Raw genomic sequence first — 23467 nt, 5'->3', positions numbered from 1 at the left:
TAATAGTTAAAATAAAAATTAAAAGGTTATTAAAGCATCATGTAGGCTAGCCGTAAACGAAAAAACGTTCAAATTAAGGATGTTTCATTCTAAACATATTTAATATAAAATAATTACAAATAATTTAAAACACTATTAACATTTATGACAGAAATACAAACAGTAGATGACATGTCGTAACAAAAAAGGGGAGCCGCTGAAAAGGCAATCACAATGCTAACGTGAATTTTCAACGTGATAACACTCGTGATAGCAATCTAGACAAGAATTATTTTCAATAAAGTGTTCATGAGGATACAATATTTTAATTACCCCTACTCAAGTATAAATGTTATATTTAGAAAAGTAAGGTAAGTAATAAAGGTGAAATAGTGTTAGATTAGCCTAAGCCTATTGTTTTTATGAAGAGGTGAACAGAAGGTAGGCTACGACCGCATAGCCTCGGCTAATACTATATTACACGTATTTATGAAAAAGTAATAAAAGAGCGAAAGTGTGTTAAATTACAGGTGTTTATTATGAAAAGTGTTCAAATATTGGTAAAATTGTGTTACATTACCTTAGCCTATGAGTTTTGGTGGCCTAGTCTTGCCTAACTTAGTCTAGCATGGCGTAGGCTAGCTTAAACATAGCCTATTTAGCTTATTTAATATAAATCTTAAAATATAGCGCTTTACTTTCTGAGAAGGGTTTTTAAAAAAAAACCTTTCTTAGAAAGTAGACCTAAAATGTTTCCTTTCAAAGCATGCGATAATAGTCGCACGACTCAAATTGATTAATTTTTTGTTGTATACATTTCAACAATCCCAAAGTTTGAGAGTCAGTAGCACAGATGTTGTAAAGGTGGAGTGTCGCGGTAAGTTGGCTGTTCTGCTGTGGCTAATGTACTTTTCCCCCCTATTTAACAGAGATCAAGACCCTAGAGGAATAACAATGACTTCACGAAAGTACTTAAGTGGATACCAAAAACGCAAACTCAATGAAAAGCGATCTGACGAAATTTCTAAATGTCAAAAACTAACCAACTTTTTTGCAATGTCAAGTTTGTCAACACCTACAGTTGAAACAAGCCAAGCAAACACCATTGAAGCCACTGATGGTGCACAAACCGTGGGAGCTCTTTCTAGCAATATTCAACCCACTGTGGATGCTTTTGATACAGATGATGATCACAGTGGTCAACATGAAGGTACAGCGGAGCAAGCAGAGACGGAGCAGAAACATGAAACAGGAAGCAAATTCAGTGATTTCAAAGAATACAGTGACCTCGAAAACTGGCCCATAACAGTTGATAATGATTTCATACAGAATTGTTTAATGCAAGACATAGGTTTTTTCAAAATAAAAAAATAGATGATGCATGTACCGAATCGAGCAGGGTTTCCAAGGAGCAAAACAGAAGTTTCTCAAACAAATATTTTGAAAAAAGATTGAAAAATGGCCAGACTGTGATGAGATCCTGTAAAGAATTTATACCACAAGTTGGTAAAGCTGGAATATGCTATTTTAACAGTCGTTTGGGAAGAAGTGCTGGAGCATTTCAACAAAACAAGTAAGAATCTCCAAACGCCTGGATTTGATGTATTTGAAGGTTATCTTCTGCTATCATCTTTACTTTCATTTGTTAAAGAACTCAGAGAAAATTCAGCCGCTAGGATTGCACACTATGAATCAGAAGCAAAAGGTTTGTGTGAAGATATCACCTCAAGTTATTCTGATGTTTCCAAACGCATTGTTACAAGGACATTTTCAGATGGAACAAGTGGCATTGCTTCTTTGAGAGGAGCTGACAAATTTAGGATAGAAGTTCTATATCAACTCTATGACTGCTAGATAATCCAGTTACGCAAGAGGATTGACCCATATGAGCAGATTGCAAAAAGGTTCAAGTTCCTCTCAGAATTGGTGAACAATTCTGAAATTGGTGAGGACAATTATAAGACATTAAACTTATAATATTGTATTACAAAGATGATATTGACTACAAATTAGTAAACGAGTGTTATCAGTTCAAAGAATATTTGCAGCTTATAAAGATAAAATTTTGGTCTACCATGACTGAAGAGCGCTTAAATTCTTTATGCATATTGTCTCCAAAAAATGACATTGCAAGGAAGCTCTCATATGACAAAACTGTACGTGCATACGTTGTTAGAAAACACAGAAAAAGAGTATTTTGTAAAATGTGCTTCATGTCGTATGTATTCTCATAGGTGTCTAAAATAAAAGATTATATTGACTGTGGTCTTTTCTGTTTTATTTCATCATTCTATGATGCATCATGCATGTATATAACATTTCCCTCATTTTCATCCCCCATAACTCGAAAACTATAAGGCATAGGAAATTGTTATTCACACCAGTGACTTTGACAAGTGAGATAGTCCAGTACAGCAATTTTAATCAATATCTGAGATGTAGTGGTTACATTTTAAAAAAAATTGTGGTGATCTGTCATGGAACAACCCCATTGAAGAAGATAACAGTGGTTACCCAGACCTCATTGCTGGTCGCGAAGGGGCCCCCATAACAGTTCATGCTTCAGGGCCCCAAAAATGTAGGTCCGCCACTGGCTGTGATGCAACAGTGCTAACCACCGTGTTACCGTGCCGCCCAAGACAAGACAATAGCTTACAATTACCCCTTACACAATGCTAATTAATATAGTGACACAATAACCCTACACTGCTATCTTTATTTCCACTCAAACAACAAAACCATCTCAGGTCACAATCCATTTTTAAATACTGTTAGCACTCAGGAATACTTGCTATCTAGAGATGTCTAGACACTCCACTTTGTGAAAGAGAGATCTTTTGAGACTGTTTGAAAGAAAGACACCTGGCACCCTGTCAGAGTAATGCAGAATCTCTGACTGTATTTCTTCAGAAACCTTCTTGGCTCAACTTCCAGCCAAAAGCTAACACTGAAAACTTTAACAGCTGACTGCTTCAACTCCTGGCTCCCATTAACTACATCATCTCACTAAGCTGAACACAATGTCTCTAATTATCTACGCTCCAGGGAACCCTCTGAACATAAAATAACAGTCCATTACCCCAAACTTTTACGATTCTTTAATTGCACCCCTGGCTCCAAAAGCCCCAGCTGACTTTCAAATGAGGATTCTTAAAAACATAACTGCAGGAGTCATACACTATCCCAGGCGTTTAACCCTTACTGCAACAAACACATTTAATATATCTGAAATTCCTACATTCTACACACTCCACACAACTGAGGTCCCCTATGTTCCTAAGTAGGGACAAAATATGTGTTAGCTAACTTTACTGATGGCACAAAGATAGGTATCATCCTGGTAAACTTACCAATGTCTTCATATCCTTCCAAAAATGTGGTGACCAGAATTTCTTACAATACTCTTGAGGCCTAACCGGTGAATTGTGAAGGTTTAGCATGATTGCCTTGTTTTTGGACTCAATGCCACTGTTTACAAAGTTACGTATGTTTTCTGAGTCTTGTTAGGCTGGGTTTTCTTAGAGCAGAGAAGGCTGAGAGGGGACTTGGTTGAGGTGTACACAATTATGGAGGACAGAAGGTAGATAGGAACAAACTTTTTCCCTTAGTAGAGTCAAACCAGGGCATAGATTTAAGGCTTTTGGAGGGGATTTGAGGAAAAATCTTTTCATCCCAAGAATGTTGGGAATCTGGATCTCACTGACTGAAAGGGTGATAGAGGCGAGAACACTCAACATTTAAGAAGCATTTAGATGAGCACTTGAAACACCAGAGTACAAGGCTAAGGACCAAGGACTGGAAGATGGGATTGGAATAGATTGGTGCTTTAATGTGCTTGAGGGCCAGCACAGTCACGAAGGGTTGAAGGGCCTCTTTCTGTGTTGTTAAACTCTATGACTCAATGAATAAGAGTGTCAGTGACCTTCCTTACAAAACAAGTGATGGCAAATTGTGAGATGTTACAAATATCTCCATCTCCAATCTGGAAGGAGCTGACACGGGTTCATGGCCACAGTCACCTTCATAACCTCTGGCCCTGCTTTGCGGCTGCAGTTGCGGTTCTTGCAGGTGGCAGATTTCAGTCAGGACATTCTCAATGAAATGCAGATGTCATGCTCACTGTTTCTGAGGTTTAGGTAGGAGAATGCTCCTTGAACATCTGGAATGGAAATTTCACCCATCCCTGGTGAGAATCGTCCTCCCCCCGTCAGAGCAAACCATTCTCGGCACTTTTGACAAGAAAGCCTTCCTATGTTCCAAAGTCGGGGCTAACTTTACTGATGACACCAAGATAGGTAGGAAAGTAAGTTGTCAAGATGAGGTAGAGAGTTTGTAAAGGGATATAGGCAGGTTGGATGTGTGGGTAAAACAATTGGCAGATGGAGCGACAGCACTTGTGGGAGGAAACCGGAGCACCCGGAGGAAACCCACACAGACACTGGGAGAACATGCAGAGCCGACACAGACAGTGACCCAAGCCGGGAATCGAACCCGGAACCCTGGCGCTCTGAAGCAGAAGTGCTAACCACTGTGCTATCGTACCGCCCAGCCATTTCCAGCAGTTTCATCAATAACCTTCCTTCCGTCATAAGGTCAGAAGTGGAGATGTGTGTTGGTGATTTCACAATGTTCAACACCATTTGTGACTCCTCAGATACTGAAGCAGTCCATGTCCAAATGCAACAAGACCTGGAAAATATCCAGGTGTGGGCTGAAAAGTGGCAAGTAACATTCATGCCACACAAGTGATAGGCAGTGACCACCCCCAATAAGAGAGATTCTAACCATTGCCCCATGACATTCAATGGCACCAACGTCTAGAAGGCACAAGTCAAGAATGCGATGGAATACTTTCCCCTTACCTGGATGAGTGCAGCTCCAACGACACTCAAGAAGTTTACACCATCCAGGACAAAGCAGCCTGCATGATTGGCACCCCTTCCACAAATATTCACTCCTTCCACCACCGATGCACCGTATCAGTCGTATGTACCATCTACAAGATGAACTGCAGGAACTCACCCAAGGCCACTACCATCTAAAAGGACAAGGGCAGCAGTCACCTGGGAACATCACCACCTGGAAGTTCCCCCTCCAGGTCACTGACCATTCTGACTTGGAAAGATATCGTCGTTCCTTCACTGTGACTGGGTCAAAATCCTGGAACTCCCTCCCTAATAGCACAGTGGGTGTACCTACTCCTTATGGGCTGCAGCAGTTCAAGAAGACAGCTCACCACTTCCCTTTCAAGGATAATTAGGGATGGCAATAATTGCTGGCCAGCGATGCCCACATCCTGTGAATTAATTATTTAAAAATTGGTTATTTTGGTTCCCCCACAGGGATTGTAACAATGGACAACCAGGAGTTCCCTGCGTACCAGTGTTGTTTGTGAAAGCATTGATGGAACTGGGACTGAAACTGCAAATTAATGAATTAATCTCTACTTCTGTGGGGTGCCCTTTACTGTACATGTATGAACTTTTCACTTTCCTACACTTGCCAGCCAGTGTTTAGTGCTGCTTGATCATGGCTACTGGTGAATATGCTGGGCTCATATTACGTGGGCAAAGATGTCCCTGTAGATGATGCCTGAATGAAGCTGACTTTGTGATAAGTGATATCGACGTGCAACATTATTTCTGTGTTCAATTCCCATTCTGGCTCTGTTCTCAGCCTCCTGTGCTCTCCCAATGAAGCTCCAAAGAAAGCTGAGAATCGCGCCCCATGAGCACTTACCATCTGGACTCAATAAGGAGTTAACATTTCGAGATTGGAATTATTGCTCCTACTTTTTTGGACAGCAGGAGCTGGTAATAATAGTGCTGTTGCAATTTACAGCTCCTCCAGACCCATCTTTTGTTTCTTATCCAATTCCGGTCCCCTTTCAACTTGCACCATTGACCCTTTCATCATTTTACTCACTTCTGCCTTCTAACCTATCAGAGACTTTTCTTCTGTTCTCCCCTCCTCTCCCCACCACCTTAAAACTTGTTATATTCCTAATGTCTTCCAATTGCCAACTGTAGCGCAACAATTACTCACTCAAGTCGAGAATTAATGAAGTCAATCGAGGCTTTATTAAGCAAGACTTGGTCCCCAGCAGCTCAGTTACAGAATGCGGCTGCTGGGAGAACTCGAGCTCTTATACTCCGCCTTCAGGGCGGAGCCAGAAGGCGGCAGCTCCAAACAGGACCCGGGATCTGTCAGCCAATAGCCTCTCGGCTTCACAGGTACCGTATTACCCCTAATACATACCACCACACCAACAAAAGGTTACCAACCTGAAACACTGACTACGGGAGCAATTATCCCGAAACATTTCTCAGTGTGGTCTCTGGTGGGAACCCAGGTCAATTCCTGCCGGGTGGTTTGGTGCAATGCAGATCGCAATCTACCTACACTTAGAATTTTGTTTGGAGGTTGGGGTGAGCTGCTCCCTGATTGGGGGGCGCAGACCTAAAGATGCCGGCAGGTCTGGCTCCTCCGAGATCGGGGCACCATTCTTCCAGGATGATCTGATCCCAGGCAAATGCTCAGCCCCCCACCCAGTCCCAATGCCAGTAACAGCACCCCCCCCCGCCCCCAGGTGAGCAAAAGCTCACTATCGGGCTGGCCAAATGAACCACCCCAAAGCCCTGCCAGGTTAGAACTGCCAAGGTGCCAGGGCACTGCTCTGCCATGTTTCCGACCACCTGAGGGCTACAATGGAATCCGAACCCACCCCCACTTGCCTGGTCATCACTTTTTTAAAAATTACTTTTTCTGAGTTATAAAGCGAGGGCTCAGAGTGTGGACAGGGGCAGACTCCTAATCCAGCTCCTTGCCTGCTCCAAAAACCAATTCAAATTTAAATTGAATCCAATTCATGGTCCCCACAAGAGAGACAAACCAGATCTGAGCCACAAAGCAGAGCAGATACTACACTTGATCTTGGCCAAAAGGCTTCTGATCTCCATCACTCTGGCTTCACACTGCGCCGGCGGGTGGGAGAATTCCAGGAGACAGGAGAATCCGGCTTAAAACAGAACCTGCAGATTTAAATAAGGGTGTTGGGCACAAACAAGATCACGGCAGCTGGAGCAGTCAAGGAGCATCGGAAATTGTTCGACAACCGGCGCAAATCCCTTTTCGGGCCTCTCCCGGGATTTTCCCGACTTCGCAGAATTTGCATTGGGCGCAATGCGGCTGGAGAATCGCCCGCTGTTTCTCTACCGGTGCTGCCTAATATTTCCAGAAATTTCTGTTCATGGTGTACATTTAATAACTGAACTTGTTCATCATTACTGATTTAACTAAATACAAATAACAGACTGATGCGTGAGCAAGATTTCTTTACATGTGCCAGGCATAGGTTGCTGTAAGCACATTGAATCTTGTGGAAGTTATAATTTGCCTTCTGTAATCTTTTCACAACATGGTCATGCAGAAACTTAAACAGCATTTTGTCTCCAGCACAAGTATGTTTAATGCTGTATGTTTATGTTTTTCAGAGCGATGCCTGTTTAGTGCCTGTTGATGACCCAAAGGCCACCAGTGCCACAGAGGAAATAAACACTGTGACTAGTTCTATTACGGTGCAGGAGTACTTTGCCAACAGATGGCTCAACTGAAAAAATCAATAACAGGGCATGAGATCGATCGAAGCAGTGCTGTTCAGGAACTCAAAGGAGGTGATTTGAATTCATTCGAAGAAGTAAAAATGAAATCCAAAAAGAAGAAAAAACGCTGCAGAGGAGATGCTGACGGGATTTGTAACTTCAACCAACTGTCTCTACCCACAAAGCAAGTCGAGGGTGAAGGTGATATAGAACTAAATAGTGGTCTGATAGAAGACAGCCCAGTTAAAGCAAATTACCAGACTAAAAGGAACTCCAGAAAAAGCAGTGCGAAACATTCGGTGTCGCTCAACCAGAATATTTGTCCTTTAGGAGAAGTTGAATCGGAAGAGGTTCAGGTTGAACAGTGCTCGGCAGTAAATGAGTCATCGGAGAAGCAAAATGAGCAGGATTGGGAAGAGAATAAGAAGAAATGAAAGAAGACTAAGAAGAAAGCAACAGCAATGGGTGAAGATGAGGTTTCTCAATCCTGTCATAGAATTTACAGTGCAGAAGGAGGCCATTCGGCCCATCGAGTCTGCACCGGCTCTTGGAAAGAGCACCCAACCCAAGGTCAACACCTCCACCCTATCCCCTTAACCCAGTAACCCCACCCAACACTAAGGGCAATTTTGGACACTAAGGGCAATTTAGAATACCAAACCACCTAACCTGCACATCTTTGGACTGTGGGAGGAAACCGGAGCACCCGGAGGAAACCCACGCACACACGGGGAGGATGTGCAGACTCCGCACAGACAGTGACCCAAGCCGGAATCGAACCTGGGACCCTGGAGCTGTGAAGCAATTGTGCTATCCACAAGGCTACCGTGCTGCCCGTCATTCAATAGAAAGGAGGAGGAAGCAGAGCGAAACATTCGGTGTCACTCGACCAGAATATTTGTCCTTTAGGAGAAGTTGAATCGGAAGAGGTTCAGGTTGAACAGTACTCGGCAGTAAATGAGTCACCGGAGAAGCAAAATGAGCAGGATTGGGAAGAGAATAAGAAGAAACGAAAGAAGACTAAGAAGAAAGCAACAGCCACGGGTGAAGATGAGGTTTCTCAATCCTGTCATTCAATAGAGAGGGGGAAAAAGAAAGAAAAGAAATAGAAGATTTGGGATATGCCAAAATTGATGGCCCATTTTTAATTGAAAACTATCCAAATGACTTATTTTATTACTAATTTCAGAGTACTTAAATTGTTCCTCTACATTATGGGCGTTGTAGTCTTACAGCGACTGTTGGAATTAAATTTAAGCAGTCAGCTTTGTAATGGAGGATGGACTACTTGAAGTAAGGAAAGCGATTAAAAGCATGTTTAAACAATTTTCTCATAAATGCACAAAATAAAATGAGTATGTTTATTTGTGGGTATTGACAATAGAGGTCGCGACCGACTCGGTGACGCGACATGGCCATTAAATCTGGGCAGAGGCCTTTCGCTAGATTTGCGACGCTTGAAACGTCTCGCGAGATCTCGTGAGACGTCACAATCTGGATCTCTCCCTCACTGGGCGACATCCGGATATACATCTCAAATGATCCATTCGGCTTATTTAAATATGTCGGCTCCCGAGGTCCAGGGGTCTACAGAAACGGGGGCCAGGCGTAACGGCATCTCGCTGGATTGTGGGGGGGGGGGGGGGGGAGGGGGGGCTGGGCTGCCCAGGTGGAGCTGGCAGCAATACTGCCAGGCCAGTAGTGCCAAGGTGCCTAGGGCTAATGCTTTGTTTTTGCTAAGATCGCGCTCTAAATACCATTGTGGAACTCACTGAAAAAAACAACAAGAAATACTCTGCCAAACTCACCCAAAATAACACTTAGAAATTTTTATTTTATTGAAATGTTTTCATTCAGATTTTTCATTTTACACAATACAAAATAAACACGTCTATGTAGACCAGATACAATTTACAAAAGCCAGGCATTGGAGGTAACCCCCAAGTCCCGACCCCCTCCACCAATCACCAACTCCCCGGTCCCTTTTATTTTACTTTATTCAATATTTACATCTGTACATTGTACAACAGGTGAGCGAGACAGTTCGATGTATAATTTTGTTACTGTTGGCCATATTATGGGCAGCACAGTGGTTAGCACTGTTTCTTCACAGCGCCATGGATCTGGATTCGATTCTCAGATTGGGTCACTGTCTGTGCAGAGTCTGCACGTTCTTCCCGTGTCTGTGTGAGTTTCTTCCGGGTGCTCGGTTTCCTCCCACAAATCCCGAAAGACGTGCTTGTTAGGTGAATTAGACATCTTGGTTTCTCCCTCAATGTAGTGAACTGGCCCGCGGAGTGTGGTGACAAGGGGATTTTCACAGTAATTTCATTGCAGTGTTAAGGTAAGCCTCCTTGTGACACTAATAAAGATTATTTATTATTATCTTCGGTCTCTTCCCGTGTCCCCTCCTGATTTTTCCCTGGGTACCTCCCTTGCTGCTCCCCTTCCTCCCACATGTGGGTGTGGTTGGCCGGGCCTCCCTGGCACCATTTACACTGGTATTCCACCTCCGGGAAGAACCTGTTCATGTGAGTTCTGGTTAGGTGCGCTCTGTGCACCACTTTGTGCTGCATGAGAATTAGCCTTGCGCAGGAGGTAGTGGAGTTCGCCCTGCTCAGTGCTTCGCTCCAGAGTCCCCACCCTATGTTTGTCCCTAGTTCTGTCTTGCTCCATGGAAGGGTGTCCTCACCTTCCTTACAGTTGTCTCTAAATGTCCCCACAGTTCCCCTTCTCAATACTGTCCACGTCTAGCAGTTCCTCCGGCAATGTGTCTATCAGGGCCCGAGTGTACCTCGCCATCTCCTTGCGGTAAAAGTTTTTGACTTGCAAGCATTGGAGCTCCTGTCAATTCGGTAGCTCCAGTCTTCCCGTCGGCTGGTCCAGGGTTATGAGTCTGTCCCCCATGTAAAAGTCCCTAATCGCTAGTGTCCTCCCGGCCTGTCTCCACTTCTTAACACTGGCGTCAAGCATGGCTGGTGGGAATTCATGGTTACCACATATGTGGGCCAAGGTGGACATCTCTGTTAAGCCGATGTGCTGTTTCATCTCGTTCCAGATTTTAACGTAGCTACCACCACTGGGCTGGATGTGTACTTTGCCAGGGTGGTTGGGAACACTGTCTTGGCTAGGGCTCGGAGGGTTGTTCCTGTACAGGAGGACTCCTCCATTTTCACCCATTCCTTGCTCTGCTCCCTTACTCATCCCCTCGCTCTCTCAGCTGTGGCTTCCCAGTGGTAGTATTGCAGGTTCGGAAGGGCTAGGCCTCCCACATTTCTTATGCAGTGTATTTTTAGGGATTGTTGCCCACACAAACGGCATAATCATTTGGTCTATTACTTGGGAAATGGCCTTGGGGATGAAGATCGGTCTGGAAATTTCAGAGTTAAGTTCCTGGCCAGTGAGGCTCCTAATTGAGAGAGCTATGTTACATTTATTCTGTTCTCTGACCCTCTCTGGTAGCTTAATCTAGATTATTCTTTTAAAAAGTTTTGGTATTAGATAGATTTTCAGTCCCCCTTCATAATGATAAAACTGGGACAGCAAACCCTGTGGAGAAGCCGGGAATCATTCTGAACTTCCACATTTAACTCCGGATGTGCAGATACTGGAAGTTGTGCTATCAGCCTTGCACTGTAGTGGTGCAAATACTGACATTTTTGCTGTTACAACTACAAATTCCAGGTCAATATAGAGAAATATATTTAAGGTAAGGCCATTGCTTTCAATAGATCATGTACAGTTTACATTGCTTTGCCGGTCAATAATTTATACCAACTGCGATAGATGATTTAACCAATGCCAAAACCAGTGAAAGAGGTTTCTATTCTGGTGGGCTGCTCCTCTCAGACAATTTGATTATCAAATCCTCAGCCAAGTCAGGTATTGATCTAGCCCAGAGCGGGTTCATTCACATTCAATCCCTGGCATGTGCCCAGACAGCTGACGTCATCTCAGAAGATTTATCCAAGAACTCAGATGTACAGAATCCATGTCAAGGGCAGCACGGTAGCATAGCGGTTAGCACTGTTGCTTCACAACGCCAGGGTCCTGGGTTCAATTCATGCCTTCGGTCACTATGTGTGCGGAGTCTCGAGGTCCTCCTCCCAGAGTCGAAAAATGTGCAGGTTAGGTGGATTGGCCATTCTAAATTGCCCTCCATATCCAGAATGGTACGGTAGGGTTACAGGGATACAATGGACGTGTGGGTTGAAGTAGGTTGCTCTTTCCAAGGGCTGGTGCAGCCACGAGGGGCTGAATGGCCTCCTTCTGCACTGTAAATTTTATAACATTTAATTCTATCTGAACACCTTTCACTCCGATAGCTTTTGCCCTCGAAGAGATTTTAATTATACAAAATGAACTGCTACTCGAGAACAATATTTCCTCACTTTCACCTGGAGACTTCTGGGTTTTGTATTATTGCTTGTGTCTGAATATGAAGTTGACAATTCTATTTGCTAATGTATTGTTTTGGGGCTTACTAAACATGCAAATGGGGTTGCTATACCTGGAAATAGTTAAGTCTAGTCTCAACAATACAGATGCCAATGAAAATTAAATATTTCAATTAAAATAATCAAATCCTATTGTGTAGAAAGAGGCCATTCTGCTCGGCCTGGCTGTGCTGCGTTTTTGAAAGAGTTACCCACATTGTCCCTTTCAATTACCCCCTTGAAGTACATATCCAGTTGCTCTTTAAACGGTACTGATTCCACCACACTTCCAGATCACGCCTTTCAGATTTTACCAACCACATGTGAAGAAATTTCTCATTTCCCTAAAAGTCCTTTTGCCAACTATTTTAACCTCAATTTTAAATACATGTACAGTGTCTCTGTTAAGCATCAAGCTTCCTCTTTCCTCAGATCAATCCCAGCATCTCCAGTCTCCTGTTATGCTGCTGGATCAGGCCCCAACAACTCCGGGTTATTTTAAATTAAATATATATTTTTATGAAGGTTTTTGCAAATTTTTTTTAATATTTCCCCACCTGTGTTCACACCTCAACCATCTAACACTTGTCCGCCTGCCCCCCCGCCCTTCAGAATGCCGCTTCTGCCGACATTTAAATTTTCCCCTAGAAAGTCGACGAATGGCTGCCACCTCCGATAGAACCCGAACATGAAGCCTCAAAGTCATCGAATTTAAAGTGTAGCAGGAGGCCAATCAGCCCTTTGAGTTTACACCAGTTTCTGAAAGAGAATCCTACCCAAGCCCACCCCACCCCTGTAACCCAGCAATCCCACCTGATGTTTGGACACTACAGCAATTTAGCATGACAAATCCACTTAACCCACACATCTGGGCTGTGGGAGGAAACTCCACACAGATAGGGAGAAACGTGCAGACTCCACAGACAGCAACCTGGGAATCGAACCTGGTCACAACAACTCCCTCTCTCGGCTCAATCCAAACTCATCTTGACCCCCGATGCCTCACCTCATGTTCCCTTAACCAGCAGGTTCAGTAGGAGGTCTAGTGCCCTGGTTCTTAATTCCCTGGAGGGGATTATTTCTGCAGACCCAGCCTACCAAATCCTTCAACACCTCAGATCAGCCTCAATCTTTAACACAGGAAGATTCAAACTCAGCCCCAGTCTTCATTCTGGCCAATCAGCATCAAGCCTGCTCAGAACAAGATGTCTCCTTTGATGTTGGAATGTTCGATTCCCAAATCCTGATGTGAGAGCTCAAAAGCAGAGTAATATTGGAGGGCCACTGTTCCATTATCCTCGATTAAAAACCGTGCAGTATTCAGATTCCATCTGCATCACTTGCCTGCAAACAGTTAGATATCAGAGACCGGAATGAAGTTCGACAGTCAGACAATGTTCCTTTTCTTGGGGGGGGGGGGGGGGGGGCGGAAAGAAAGAGAAGAGGAGAGCAAACACCCTGGAGAGAAGGAGAGAGCCCCAGTAAATAGCCCCACCAGTCAGGCTCAGCTCTACAAGGAGGTCCCAGACCTGCTCACATCCCCTCCCCCACACTGGGTGGCCAAACAGGGGTAGGGGGACTGAAACAGACACAATTAACAGCACCATAAAAACTACTGTCTCAAGTAGAAGAACCATTCAAGGAGATATGGTTCTTGGAGCTTTTGAGTGCACGAACCCCAGCCATTATTTCAATGGACTCAGACTAATGAGATGCAGAGACCAATCAGCTCCCAGACACAAGGAATCACTGCTTTATTGATAATTAATTTGATGACTGGGTGAACAGAGTTTGATTGCGTTTCCTGTACAGGAACAAGGTGATCAATGAAGCAGAGATCAGAGAGACAGCCATCACAGTCAGGGTCACGATCAGGACCACCTCAGACTCCACACCTACAAACCAATGAGAAGCTAATGGTTAGTGAAGGAAACACTGATGGGAAAATGGAAACCAGCAGTCAGCCAACTCACCACCTGGAGACCTCTCCTGCATCCTTCCCTCATTCAGGGAGTCCGTTGCCAGGTTGGTCACATCAGTATCTAGAATGATCAGGGGTCCAAGTGAGGCCTCAGCCTCCCACTTCAATCCAACTTCACTCTCTGCAATATCAAACAGTCCAGTTAGAGAGGGTTAAGGGGAAATCTCCAACATCTAGAGGATCAATGTCCTACCAGCTTCAGCTACAAGATCTCTCCTTCCTCTGGATCCAAATCGCAGCTCCCTTGTGGCAGTTATCCACACGGCAACAGGCACAAATGTCAATGCTCGATTCCTCCAATGGGCTCCAGCTAAACAAGACAATGCAGTCAGCCAACTGCATTGTGCATCACTTCGCCACAAAAGCCCATCACTGAGAGAGAGCAAGCATGAGAGCTTACATATTGTGCATCTTCTGGAAAGTACAAGCTTTGTTCCTGGAATCTCTCCGATCCACTGGAGCTACTTTCAGGTGACAGGTGATGAAAATCTGAGGGAAACATCAACATGTCGTTATTTAATGTCTCCCTCCCAACACAGACCCCAATGATCAGTTTCCTATTACCAAGGAACGGTCATCTCCAAAGAAACGGAATGCATCCAGGTCAAACCGGAGCTTGTCCATCTCCTGCTCACCACTTGGCAACACAAAGGTTGAAAAGGAGTCCTCAGCTTTGCTGTCCAGGAGGCAACTGAAGATAGATTTTAAAAAGGGACAGGTAGTGAATCAAGTGAAGCCAGTGAGATGGGAGCAGCTGGAGAAAGCAGAGAGCTCCTTACCCATTGTAGTCAATAATGCTGTATCTCGGGGTGGAGGCCTTGTCTGGGCTCAATGTAGCTACACAGCGGTCAATGTAGAGCTTCAGGGGCATGTGGTTGCTCAAGGAAACAGAGGCCTCAATGTGAATGAGGTCACCCAGGTAGTAGACAGTGGAATTGCACTCTGTAAGCCAGTCACCTGAAGAACAAGAGAACAAGGGTTGGAGACAGTGGGTGTCACTCCCAGTGAGTGAAGACAGGGAATAACTCCCCATCCACCCATCACGTACCATTCATTAGGCGCAGGGAGAATGAAAGATGTCCTTCTCCAGACCTGGTGGAGCTGAAGGGGATCCAGGTGGGCCTGATGGGGTTACTGCTCACATTGCCCTTCCTGGAAAGGCAGCAAAGTCATTTTAGAACAACTTCAGAGAACACCAGCAGCTGTGAGTCTTCAAATAAAGATTCTCACCTAAAGTAACGACACTCAATGGGAACAACAGCTCCATTCGTTCTCACAATGACAGATCCATGATACTCTGGGCTGTGGGTCAGGTGGGTGGTGTAGATCAGGAAATCTCCAGACATCTGAAAGACACCAGGTTAAGGAATGAAGAACTGATCTGAATTGAGAAAGTTCTACACTAAATCCAAGAGAGGAAAAGCTTGGAGGAACCAAAAAGAGAAGCTTTCAGACCAATGGGGTTGAAGAGACTCAGACCAATGGCAGCAACGTACAATCCAGAATTAGAAAGCTAGTTTGGGGGGTTTAAGACACAGGAGACAGTATCTTCTCAATATCAATGACATCTCACAAAGTGCTGGAATGAAGAGTGTGGAACAATCTCCAGCCCAAGCTTAGAGCCAGAATTGAGCTTTGACATTACCTGCAATTTGCTGCCACATTCATGGAGCCCATAGTCAAAGAGGACAGTGTGGTTCTGAGAGTAGATCCTGGTTGGCCGACAGCCTGCGGCCCCAGGGTCAGGTCAGAAGCTTTAATCAGGTGCCTGGTTCCAAATAAATCCAGCTGGACCCTGACCAGCAGCTTGTCCTCTGCACACTGCACCATCACAGTCTGCAGTGGAGACACACTTTGACCCTCAGACACACGGAAATGGGAACTAAAGGGAGGAGGAGGAGGGAATCTCTGAGGCACAGAGGTGGCTTTGACTCTGCTCCATGGAAACCTCTGGCCTAGAAACTGTTGCCAAGTATCAGAGGAACAAACAACTCCAACTAACACCAGCATTGGGAACAAAGCCCTCACTCCAAAATCTCCCATGATACCAAACAACTGAACCATCCTGTCCACCAGGGAGCAGCACCTTTTATACTCACAACCTGTACTCACCTGAACTCTTTTGAGGTCAATCAGCTAATTATACTAAAAAGAAACAAGCTCAGGGACAAATTAAAAGGGGCCGCTCCTGATAGGGGCACTGCCCAAATAATAATAATAAACTTTCTTATTGTCACAAGTAGGCTTACATTAACCTATTTAATGTAAGTTAATGAAGTCACTGTGAAAATCTCTTAGTCGCCACCCTCCGGCTCCTGTTCGGGTACACGGAGGGATAATTTAGAATGTCCAGATTACCTACCAGCATGTCTTTCAGGACATGTGGGAGGAAACCGAAGCACCCGGAGGAAACCCAAACAGACATGGTGCGAACTTGCAGACTCCGGACAGACAATGACCCATTCCGGGAATCGAACCTGGGAACGTGGCGCTGTGAAGCAACAGTACTAACCACTGGGCTACCGTGACACCCCGAAACAAGACAATAGCTTACAATTACTGCTTAAACAATGCTAATTAATATAGTGACCGAATAATCCTTAACTGCTATCTTTATTTCCACTCAAACAACAAAACAATCTCAGGTCACAATCCATTTATAAATACAGTTAGCACTCAGGAATACTTGCTATCTAGAGATGTCTAGACACTCCAGTTTGTGAAAGAAAGATCTTTTGAGACTGTTTGAAAGAAAGACACCTGGCACCCTGTCAGAGTAATGCAGAATCTCTGACTGTATTTCTTCAGAAACATTCTCGGCTCAACTTCCAGCCAAAAGCTAACACTGAAAACCTTAACAGCTGACTGCTTCAACTCCTGGCTCCCATTAACTACACCATCTCACTAAGCTGAACACAATATATCTAATTGTCTACGCTCCAGGGAACCCTCTGAATATAAAATAACAGTCCATTAACCCAAACTTTTACGATGCTTTAATTGCACCGCTGGCTTCAAAAACCCCAGCTGACTTTCAAATGAGGATTCTTAAAAACATAACTGCAGCAGTCACACACTATCCCAGGCGTTTAACCCTTACTGCACAAAACATATATAATATACCTGAAATTCCTACATTCTTCACAATCCACACAACTGACGTCCTCTATGTTCCTAAGTAGGGACAAAATGTATGTTAGCTAACTTTACTGATGGCACCAAGATAGGTATCATCTTGGTAAACTTACCAATGTCTTCATATCCTTCCAAAAATGTGGTGACAAGAATTTCTTACAATACTACTGAGGCCTAACCGGTGAATTGTGAAGGTTTAGCATGATTGCCTTGTTTTTGGACTCAATGCCCCTGTTTACAAAGTTAAGTATGTTTTCTGAGTCTTGTTCGACTGGGATTTCTGAGAGCTGAGAAGGCTGAGAGGGGACTTGGTTGAGGTGTACACAATTATGGAGGATAGAAGGTAGATAGGAAGAAACTTTTTCCCTTAGTAGAGTCCAACCAGGGGCCTAGCTTTAAGGATCAGGAGATTTGGAGGGGATTTGAGGAAAAACTTTTCATACAAAACAAGTGATGGCAAATTGTGAGATGTTACAAATATCTCCATCTCCAATCTGGAAGGAGCTGACACGGGTTCATGGCCACAGTCACCTTCACAGCCTCTGGCCCTGCTCTGCGGCTGCAGTTGTGGCTGGTGCAGGTGGCAGATTTCAACGAGGACATTCTTAATGAAATGCAGATGTCATGCACACTGTTTCTGAGGTTTAGGTAGGAGAATGCTCCTTGAACATCTTGAATGGAAATTTCTCCATCCCTGGTGTGAATCGATCTTCCCCCTCCCACTCCCCCTCCTCCCTCTCCTAGCTGGTGAGAGCAAACCATTCTCAGCACTTTTACAAAAAAGCCTTTCTATGTTCTTCAGTAGGGACAAAATGAATGTTAGCTAACTTTACTGATGACACCAAGATAGGTAGGAAAGTAAGTTGTCAAGATGAGGTAGAGAGTTTGCAAAGGGATATAGGCAGGTTGGATGTGTGGGTAAAACAATTGGCAGATGAAAAAATGAAATGAAATGAAAATCACTTATTGTCACAAGTAGGCTTCAAATGAAGTTACTGTGAAAAACCCCTAGTCGCCACATTCCGGCACCTGTTCGGGGAGGCTGTTACGGGAATCGAACCGTGCTGCTGGCCTGCCTTAGTCTGCTTTCAAAGCCAGCGATTTAGCCCTGTGCTAAACAGCCTTGTGGTGGTAAAATGTGAACTTGTCCAGTTTGGCAGGAATAATAATAAAATCTTTATTGTCATAATTAGCTTACATGAACACTGCAATGCAGTTAGCGTGAAAATCCCCTAGTTGCCACATTCCGGTGCCAGTTCGGGTACACAGAGGAAGAATTCAGAATGTCCAAATTACCTAACAGCACGTCTTTTGGGACTTGTGGGAGGAAACCGGAGCACCCGGAAGAAACCCATGCAGACACTGGGAGAACATGCATACCCTGCACAGACAGTGACCCAAGCCGGTAATTGATCCCAGGACCCTGGTGCTGTGAAGCAGCAGTGCTAACCACTGTGCTATCGTACCGCCTAGGCCCTACCATTATCAGCAGTTTCATCAGTGATCTTCCTTCCATCATAAGGTCAGAAGTGGAGATGTGTGTTGGTGATTGCACAATGTTCAACACCATTTGTGACTCCTCAGATACTGAAGCAGTCCATGTCCAAATGCAACAAGACCTGGAAAATAACCAGGCTTGGGCTGACAAGTGGCAAGTAACATTCATGCCACACAAGTGCCAGGCAATGACCATCCCCAATAAGAGAGATTCTAACCATTGCCCCATGACATTCAATGGCACCACCGTCTACAAGGCACAAGTCAAGAATGCGATGGAATACTTTCCCCTTACCTGGATGAGTGCAGCTCCAATGACACTCAAGAAGCTTGACACCATCCAGGACAAAGCAGCCTGCATGATTGGCATCCCTTCCACAAATATTCACTCCTTCCACCACTGACGCACAGTAACAGTCATGTGTACTGTTATGGGCCAGGGTTCAGAGAACTCCAAAGTATATCATGGAGATCACCTGACCCACGTCTTTTACTAGATTGTGGTATGGGGAGCACACGGCCCATTCTATGGGTGTGGTGCAGCAGAAATCTAAAAGTAATATATTTAAGCAAAACAATGTTTATTCTCTGAACTCAGTTAACCTTTTTAAAACATACAGTGACCATCTTAGCAACCATCAATTCAAATACAACCCCCAAAGAATACAACACTCTAAGTAATCCTTAAACTTGCCTTTTAACATCCATAAGACAAAAACCCTTTTTACAGAAGCACTTCAGGTTTAAACACTCTACTGAGAGCAGTTATCACTCTGAATTCACCAAATGATCGAGAGATAGAGTTTCAATGGCAGAGATCAAAATTACACATTCTTTGGCTGGCTGTAGCTCCAACACGCTAACAGAACTGAAAAACACAGTCACACCCACGCTTTTCCTCAAAGCGAAACTAAAAAGCAGAGTCAGAGCTCAGCTCCACCCACACTCTGACATCACTGCAGCCACTTGAGCAGACAAACATTTCTTAAAAAGTGACATTCCCATGACACCTCCCCACAAGAAAAAAAACCCCATCAACTTCAAGATGGTTTCATTTTTCACCTTTTCACTATCCTTTAAGAAATGCAGACAGTAAATATTAATTTCTGTTTCAAAAAAACACCACACGCAAACATAATAATAACATAGTCCATTTTAGTTCTTCCTCCACCGACCCGGCTTCTCGTTATCACATTCGTGACAAAGCATCGGCTATCACGTTTTCTCGTACTGCCACATGTATTATTTTTTAATGAAATTGCTGTAACAATAGACTCCATCGAAACAGCCTCGCATTGTTATTCCGGAATTGCACCAAAAAGTCAATGGATTATGATCAATATAGATAATTTTGTCAGACGGATTGCTGGTCACATAAATTTGAAAATGTTGCAAAGCCAGCACCAAGCTCAAAGTCTCCTTCTCAATCGTAGAATACTTCTTCTGGTGAGAATTCAATTTCTTAGAAAAATAACCAATAGGCCGTTCTCGCCCTTCGTCGTCGTCTTGTAGAAGCACCGCACCTACGCCCACATCACTCGCATCAACAGCCACTTTGAATGTTTTTGTGTAATTTGGGATGGCTAACACAGGAGCAGTGGTTAATACCGCCTTCAGGCCGTCAAAGGTCTGTTGACACTCCGCTGTCCACTGGAATTTGTTACGCTTCTTGAGCAAGTCTGTCAGTGGAGAGACCACAATGCGAAAATACACTACAAGCTTCTGGTAAAATCCACTCATACCAAGAAATCGCATTATTTCCCGTCCTGTCAAGGGTATCGGAAACTCCCCAATAACTTTTGTTTTCACATCCCATGGGACCATTCGCCATTAGACCCTGTCCAATTGTATGGCCAAGGAAAGTGACTTGGGCTTTTCCAAATTCACTATTGGCTCGGTTTATCACCAAACCCGCCTCCTGAATTTGATCGAATAACTCCATCAGATGCTTCAAATGTTCTGTCCATGTCTGGCAGAAAATTACGAGATCATAATTGGGTAATCCTGAAACAACTTTGTTAGTTAACCGTTGAAATGTGGCTGGGGCGTTTTTCATGACAAATGGCATAACTTTGAATTGGTATATACCATCTGGAGTCACAAAAGCAGAAATTTCCTTCACCCTTTTGGATTGGATTGGATTGGATTTGTTTATTGTCACGTGTACCGAGGTACAGTGAAAAGTATTTATCTGCAAGCAGCTCAACAGATCATTAAGTACATGAGAAGAAAAGGGAATAAAAGAAAATACATAATAGGGCAACACAACATATACAATGTAACTACATAAGCACTTGCATCGGATGAAGCTTACAGGGTGTAGTGTTAATGAGGTCAGTCCATAAGAGGGTCATTTAGGAGTCTGGTGACAGTGGGGAAGAAGCTGTTTTTGAGTCTGTTCGTGCGTGTTCTCAAACTTCTGTATCTCCTGCCCGATGGAAGAAGTTGGAAGAGTGAGTAAGCCGGGTGGGAGGGATCTTTGATTATGCTGCCCGCTTTCCCCAGGCAGCGGGAGGTGTAGATGGAGTCAATGGATGGGAGGCAGGTTTGTGTGATGGACTGGGCGATGTTCACGACTCTCTGAAGTTTCTTGCGGTCCTGGGCCGAGCAGTTGCCATACCAGGCTGTGATGCAGCCCGATAGGATGCTTGCTATGGTGCATGTGTAAAAGTTGGTAAGGGTTAATGTGGACATGCCGAATTTCCTTAGTTTCCTGAGCAGGCATAGGCGCTGTTGTGCTTTCTTTGAGGTAGCGTCGACATTGGTGGACCAGGACAGATTTTTGGAGATGTGCACCCCTAGGAATTTGAAACTGCTAACCATCTCCACCTCGGCCCCGTTGATGCTGACAGGGGTGTGTACATTACTTTGCTTCCTGAAGTCAATTACCAGCTCTTTAGTTTTGCTGGCATTGAGGGAGGGATTGTTGTCACTACACCACTCCACTAGGTTCTCTATCTCCCTCCTGTATTCGGACTCATCGTTATTCGAGATCCGGCCCACTATGGCCGTATCGTCAGCAAACTTGTAGATGGAGTTGGAACCAAGTTTTGCCACGCAGTCGTGTGTGTACAGGGAGTAGAGTAGAGTAGGGGGCTAAGTACGCAGCCTTGTGGGGCGCCGGTGTTGAGGACTATTGTGGAGGAGGTGTTGTTGTTCATTCTTACTGATTGTGGTCTGTTGGTCAGAAAATCGAGGATCCAGTTGCAGAGTGTGGAGCCAAGTCCTAGGTTTTGGAGCTTTGATATGAGCTTGGCTGGGATTATGGTGTTGAAGGCGGCGCTGTAGTCAATAAATAGGAGTCTAATGTAGGTGTCCTTGTTTTCGAGATGCTCTAGGGATGAGTGTAGGGCCAGAGAAATGGTGTCTGATGTGCACCGTTTGCAGCGGTATGCGAATTGAAGTGGATCAAGACGTTCTGGGAGTATGGAGGTGATGCGCTTCATGATCAACTTCTCAAAGAACTTCATTACGACTGAAGTCAGGGCCACTGGTCGGTAGTCATTGAGGCACGTTACCTGGTTCTTCTTTGGTACCGGTTTGATGGTGGTCTTCTTGAAGCAGGTGGGGACCATGGAGTGGAGTAGGGACAGGTTAAAGATGTCCGCGATTACCTCTGCCAGCTGGTCCGCGCAGGCTCTGAGTGCACGACCAGGGATCCCGTCTGGGCCCGTCGCCTTCCGAGGGTTCACTTTCAGGAAGGCCAGTCTGACTTCGGAAGCTGTGATGGTGGGTCTGGGTGAATTATGGGCTGCTGGGGCACTCACCAGCGGATTGTTGGTTACCTGCTCGAACCGAGCATAGAATGCATTGAGTTCATCGGGGAGGTGTGCGCTGTTGCCAGAGATACTGTTCAGCTTCGCTTTGTAGCCCGTTAAGTTGTTTAGTCCTTGCCACAACCGCCTAGAGTCTGTCTGTGACTCTAGCTTGGTTTGATATTCTCTCTTGGCATCTCGGATGGCTTTGCAGAGGTCGTACCTGGATTTCTTGTTTCGGTCAGGGTCGTTTTCCTTGAACGCCTCAGATCTGTCCTTCAGTAGGGAGTCAATCTCGTGATTGAGCCATGGTTTCCGGTTGGGGAACGCACGTACTGCTTTCTTTGGCATGCAGTCGTCCACACATTTGCTGATGAAGTCTGTGACGGTGGTGGCATACTCATTTAAGTTGGTCGCTGAGTTCTTAAATATGGACCAGTCCACTGTCTCTAAGCAGTCACGTAAGAGCTCTTCTGTCTCCTCGGACCAGCACTGCACAACCTTCTTAGCAGGATTCTCCCGCTTGAGTTTCTGCTTGTATGCCAGGAGAGCATACAATGGATAAAGGTACTTGCCAGTAATCTTTAAGTAAATCCAGTTTGGAAATAAAAACTGATTGTCCCACTTTCTCAATGCAGTCCTCCAAACGTGGGATAGCATAAGAGTCCATTCTTGTAACTGCATTAACCTTTGTATAGTCCACACACAACCGTTGGGTACTGTCCGGTTTTGGTACCATCACGATGGGTGAGCTCCATTGCCTGCTACCCACTTCAATTATGCCATTTTTAAGCATACTTTCAATCTCTTTGTTAACCTGTGCTAATTTTAAAGGGTTAAGTCTATGTGGATGTTGTTTAAATGGAATAGCATTTCCCACATCTACTTCATGTGTAGCCATTTTAGTGCTTCCCAATTTATCTCCACAATCTTGCACGTCAATAACTCTTTCATGTCAGTCCGTTTTGCCTCCGGAAGGTAACTGAACAATTTATCCCAATTTTTAAGAACATCCTCGTTTTCCAATTTAATTTGAGGTATGTCAAATTCACAGTCATCTGGATTTGGTTTGTCACTATGAGT

General features: G+C 44.5%; 1 protein-coding gene and 1 pseudogene across 1 annotated transcript; one reads left to right on the top strand and one right to left on the bottom strand.

Annotated features, from left to right (window-relative positions):
- Nucleotides 1-1183: 1183 nt before the first annotated feature.
- On the top strand, nt 1184-8689 carry LOC140411454 (uncharacterized; annotated as a pseudogene).
- A 5064-nt stretch (nt 8690-13753) lies between these two features.
- LOC140411453 (zona pellucida sperm-binding protein 3-like) lies at nt 13754-16061 on the bottom strand. The gene is given in 10 exon segments (XM_072500555.1): nt 13754-13911; nt 13990-14118; nt 14191-14307; nt 14398-14486; nt 14562-14688; nt 14777-14954; nt 15046-15149; nt 15228-15343; nt 15643-15715; nt 15718-16061. Coding segments are annotated over 8 exon segments (1143 nt in total). The 3' UTR covers nt 13754-13911; nt 13990-14118; nt 14191-14195.
- Nucleotides 16062-23467: the final 7406 nt, after the last annotated feature.

This window comes from Scyliorhinus torazame, chromosome 4, assembly GCF_047496885.1.
Source record: "Scyliorhinus torazame isolate Kashiwa2021f chromosome 4, sScyTor2.1, whole genome shotgun sequence".
Lineage (NCBI taxonomy): Eukaryota > Metazoa > Chordata > Chondrichthyes > Carcharhiniformes > Scyliorhinidae > Scyliorhinus > Scyliorhinus torazame.
This window is presented reverse-complemented; position numbering and strand designations above follow the sequence as displayed.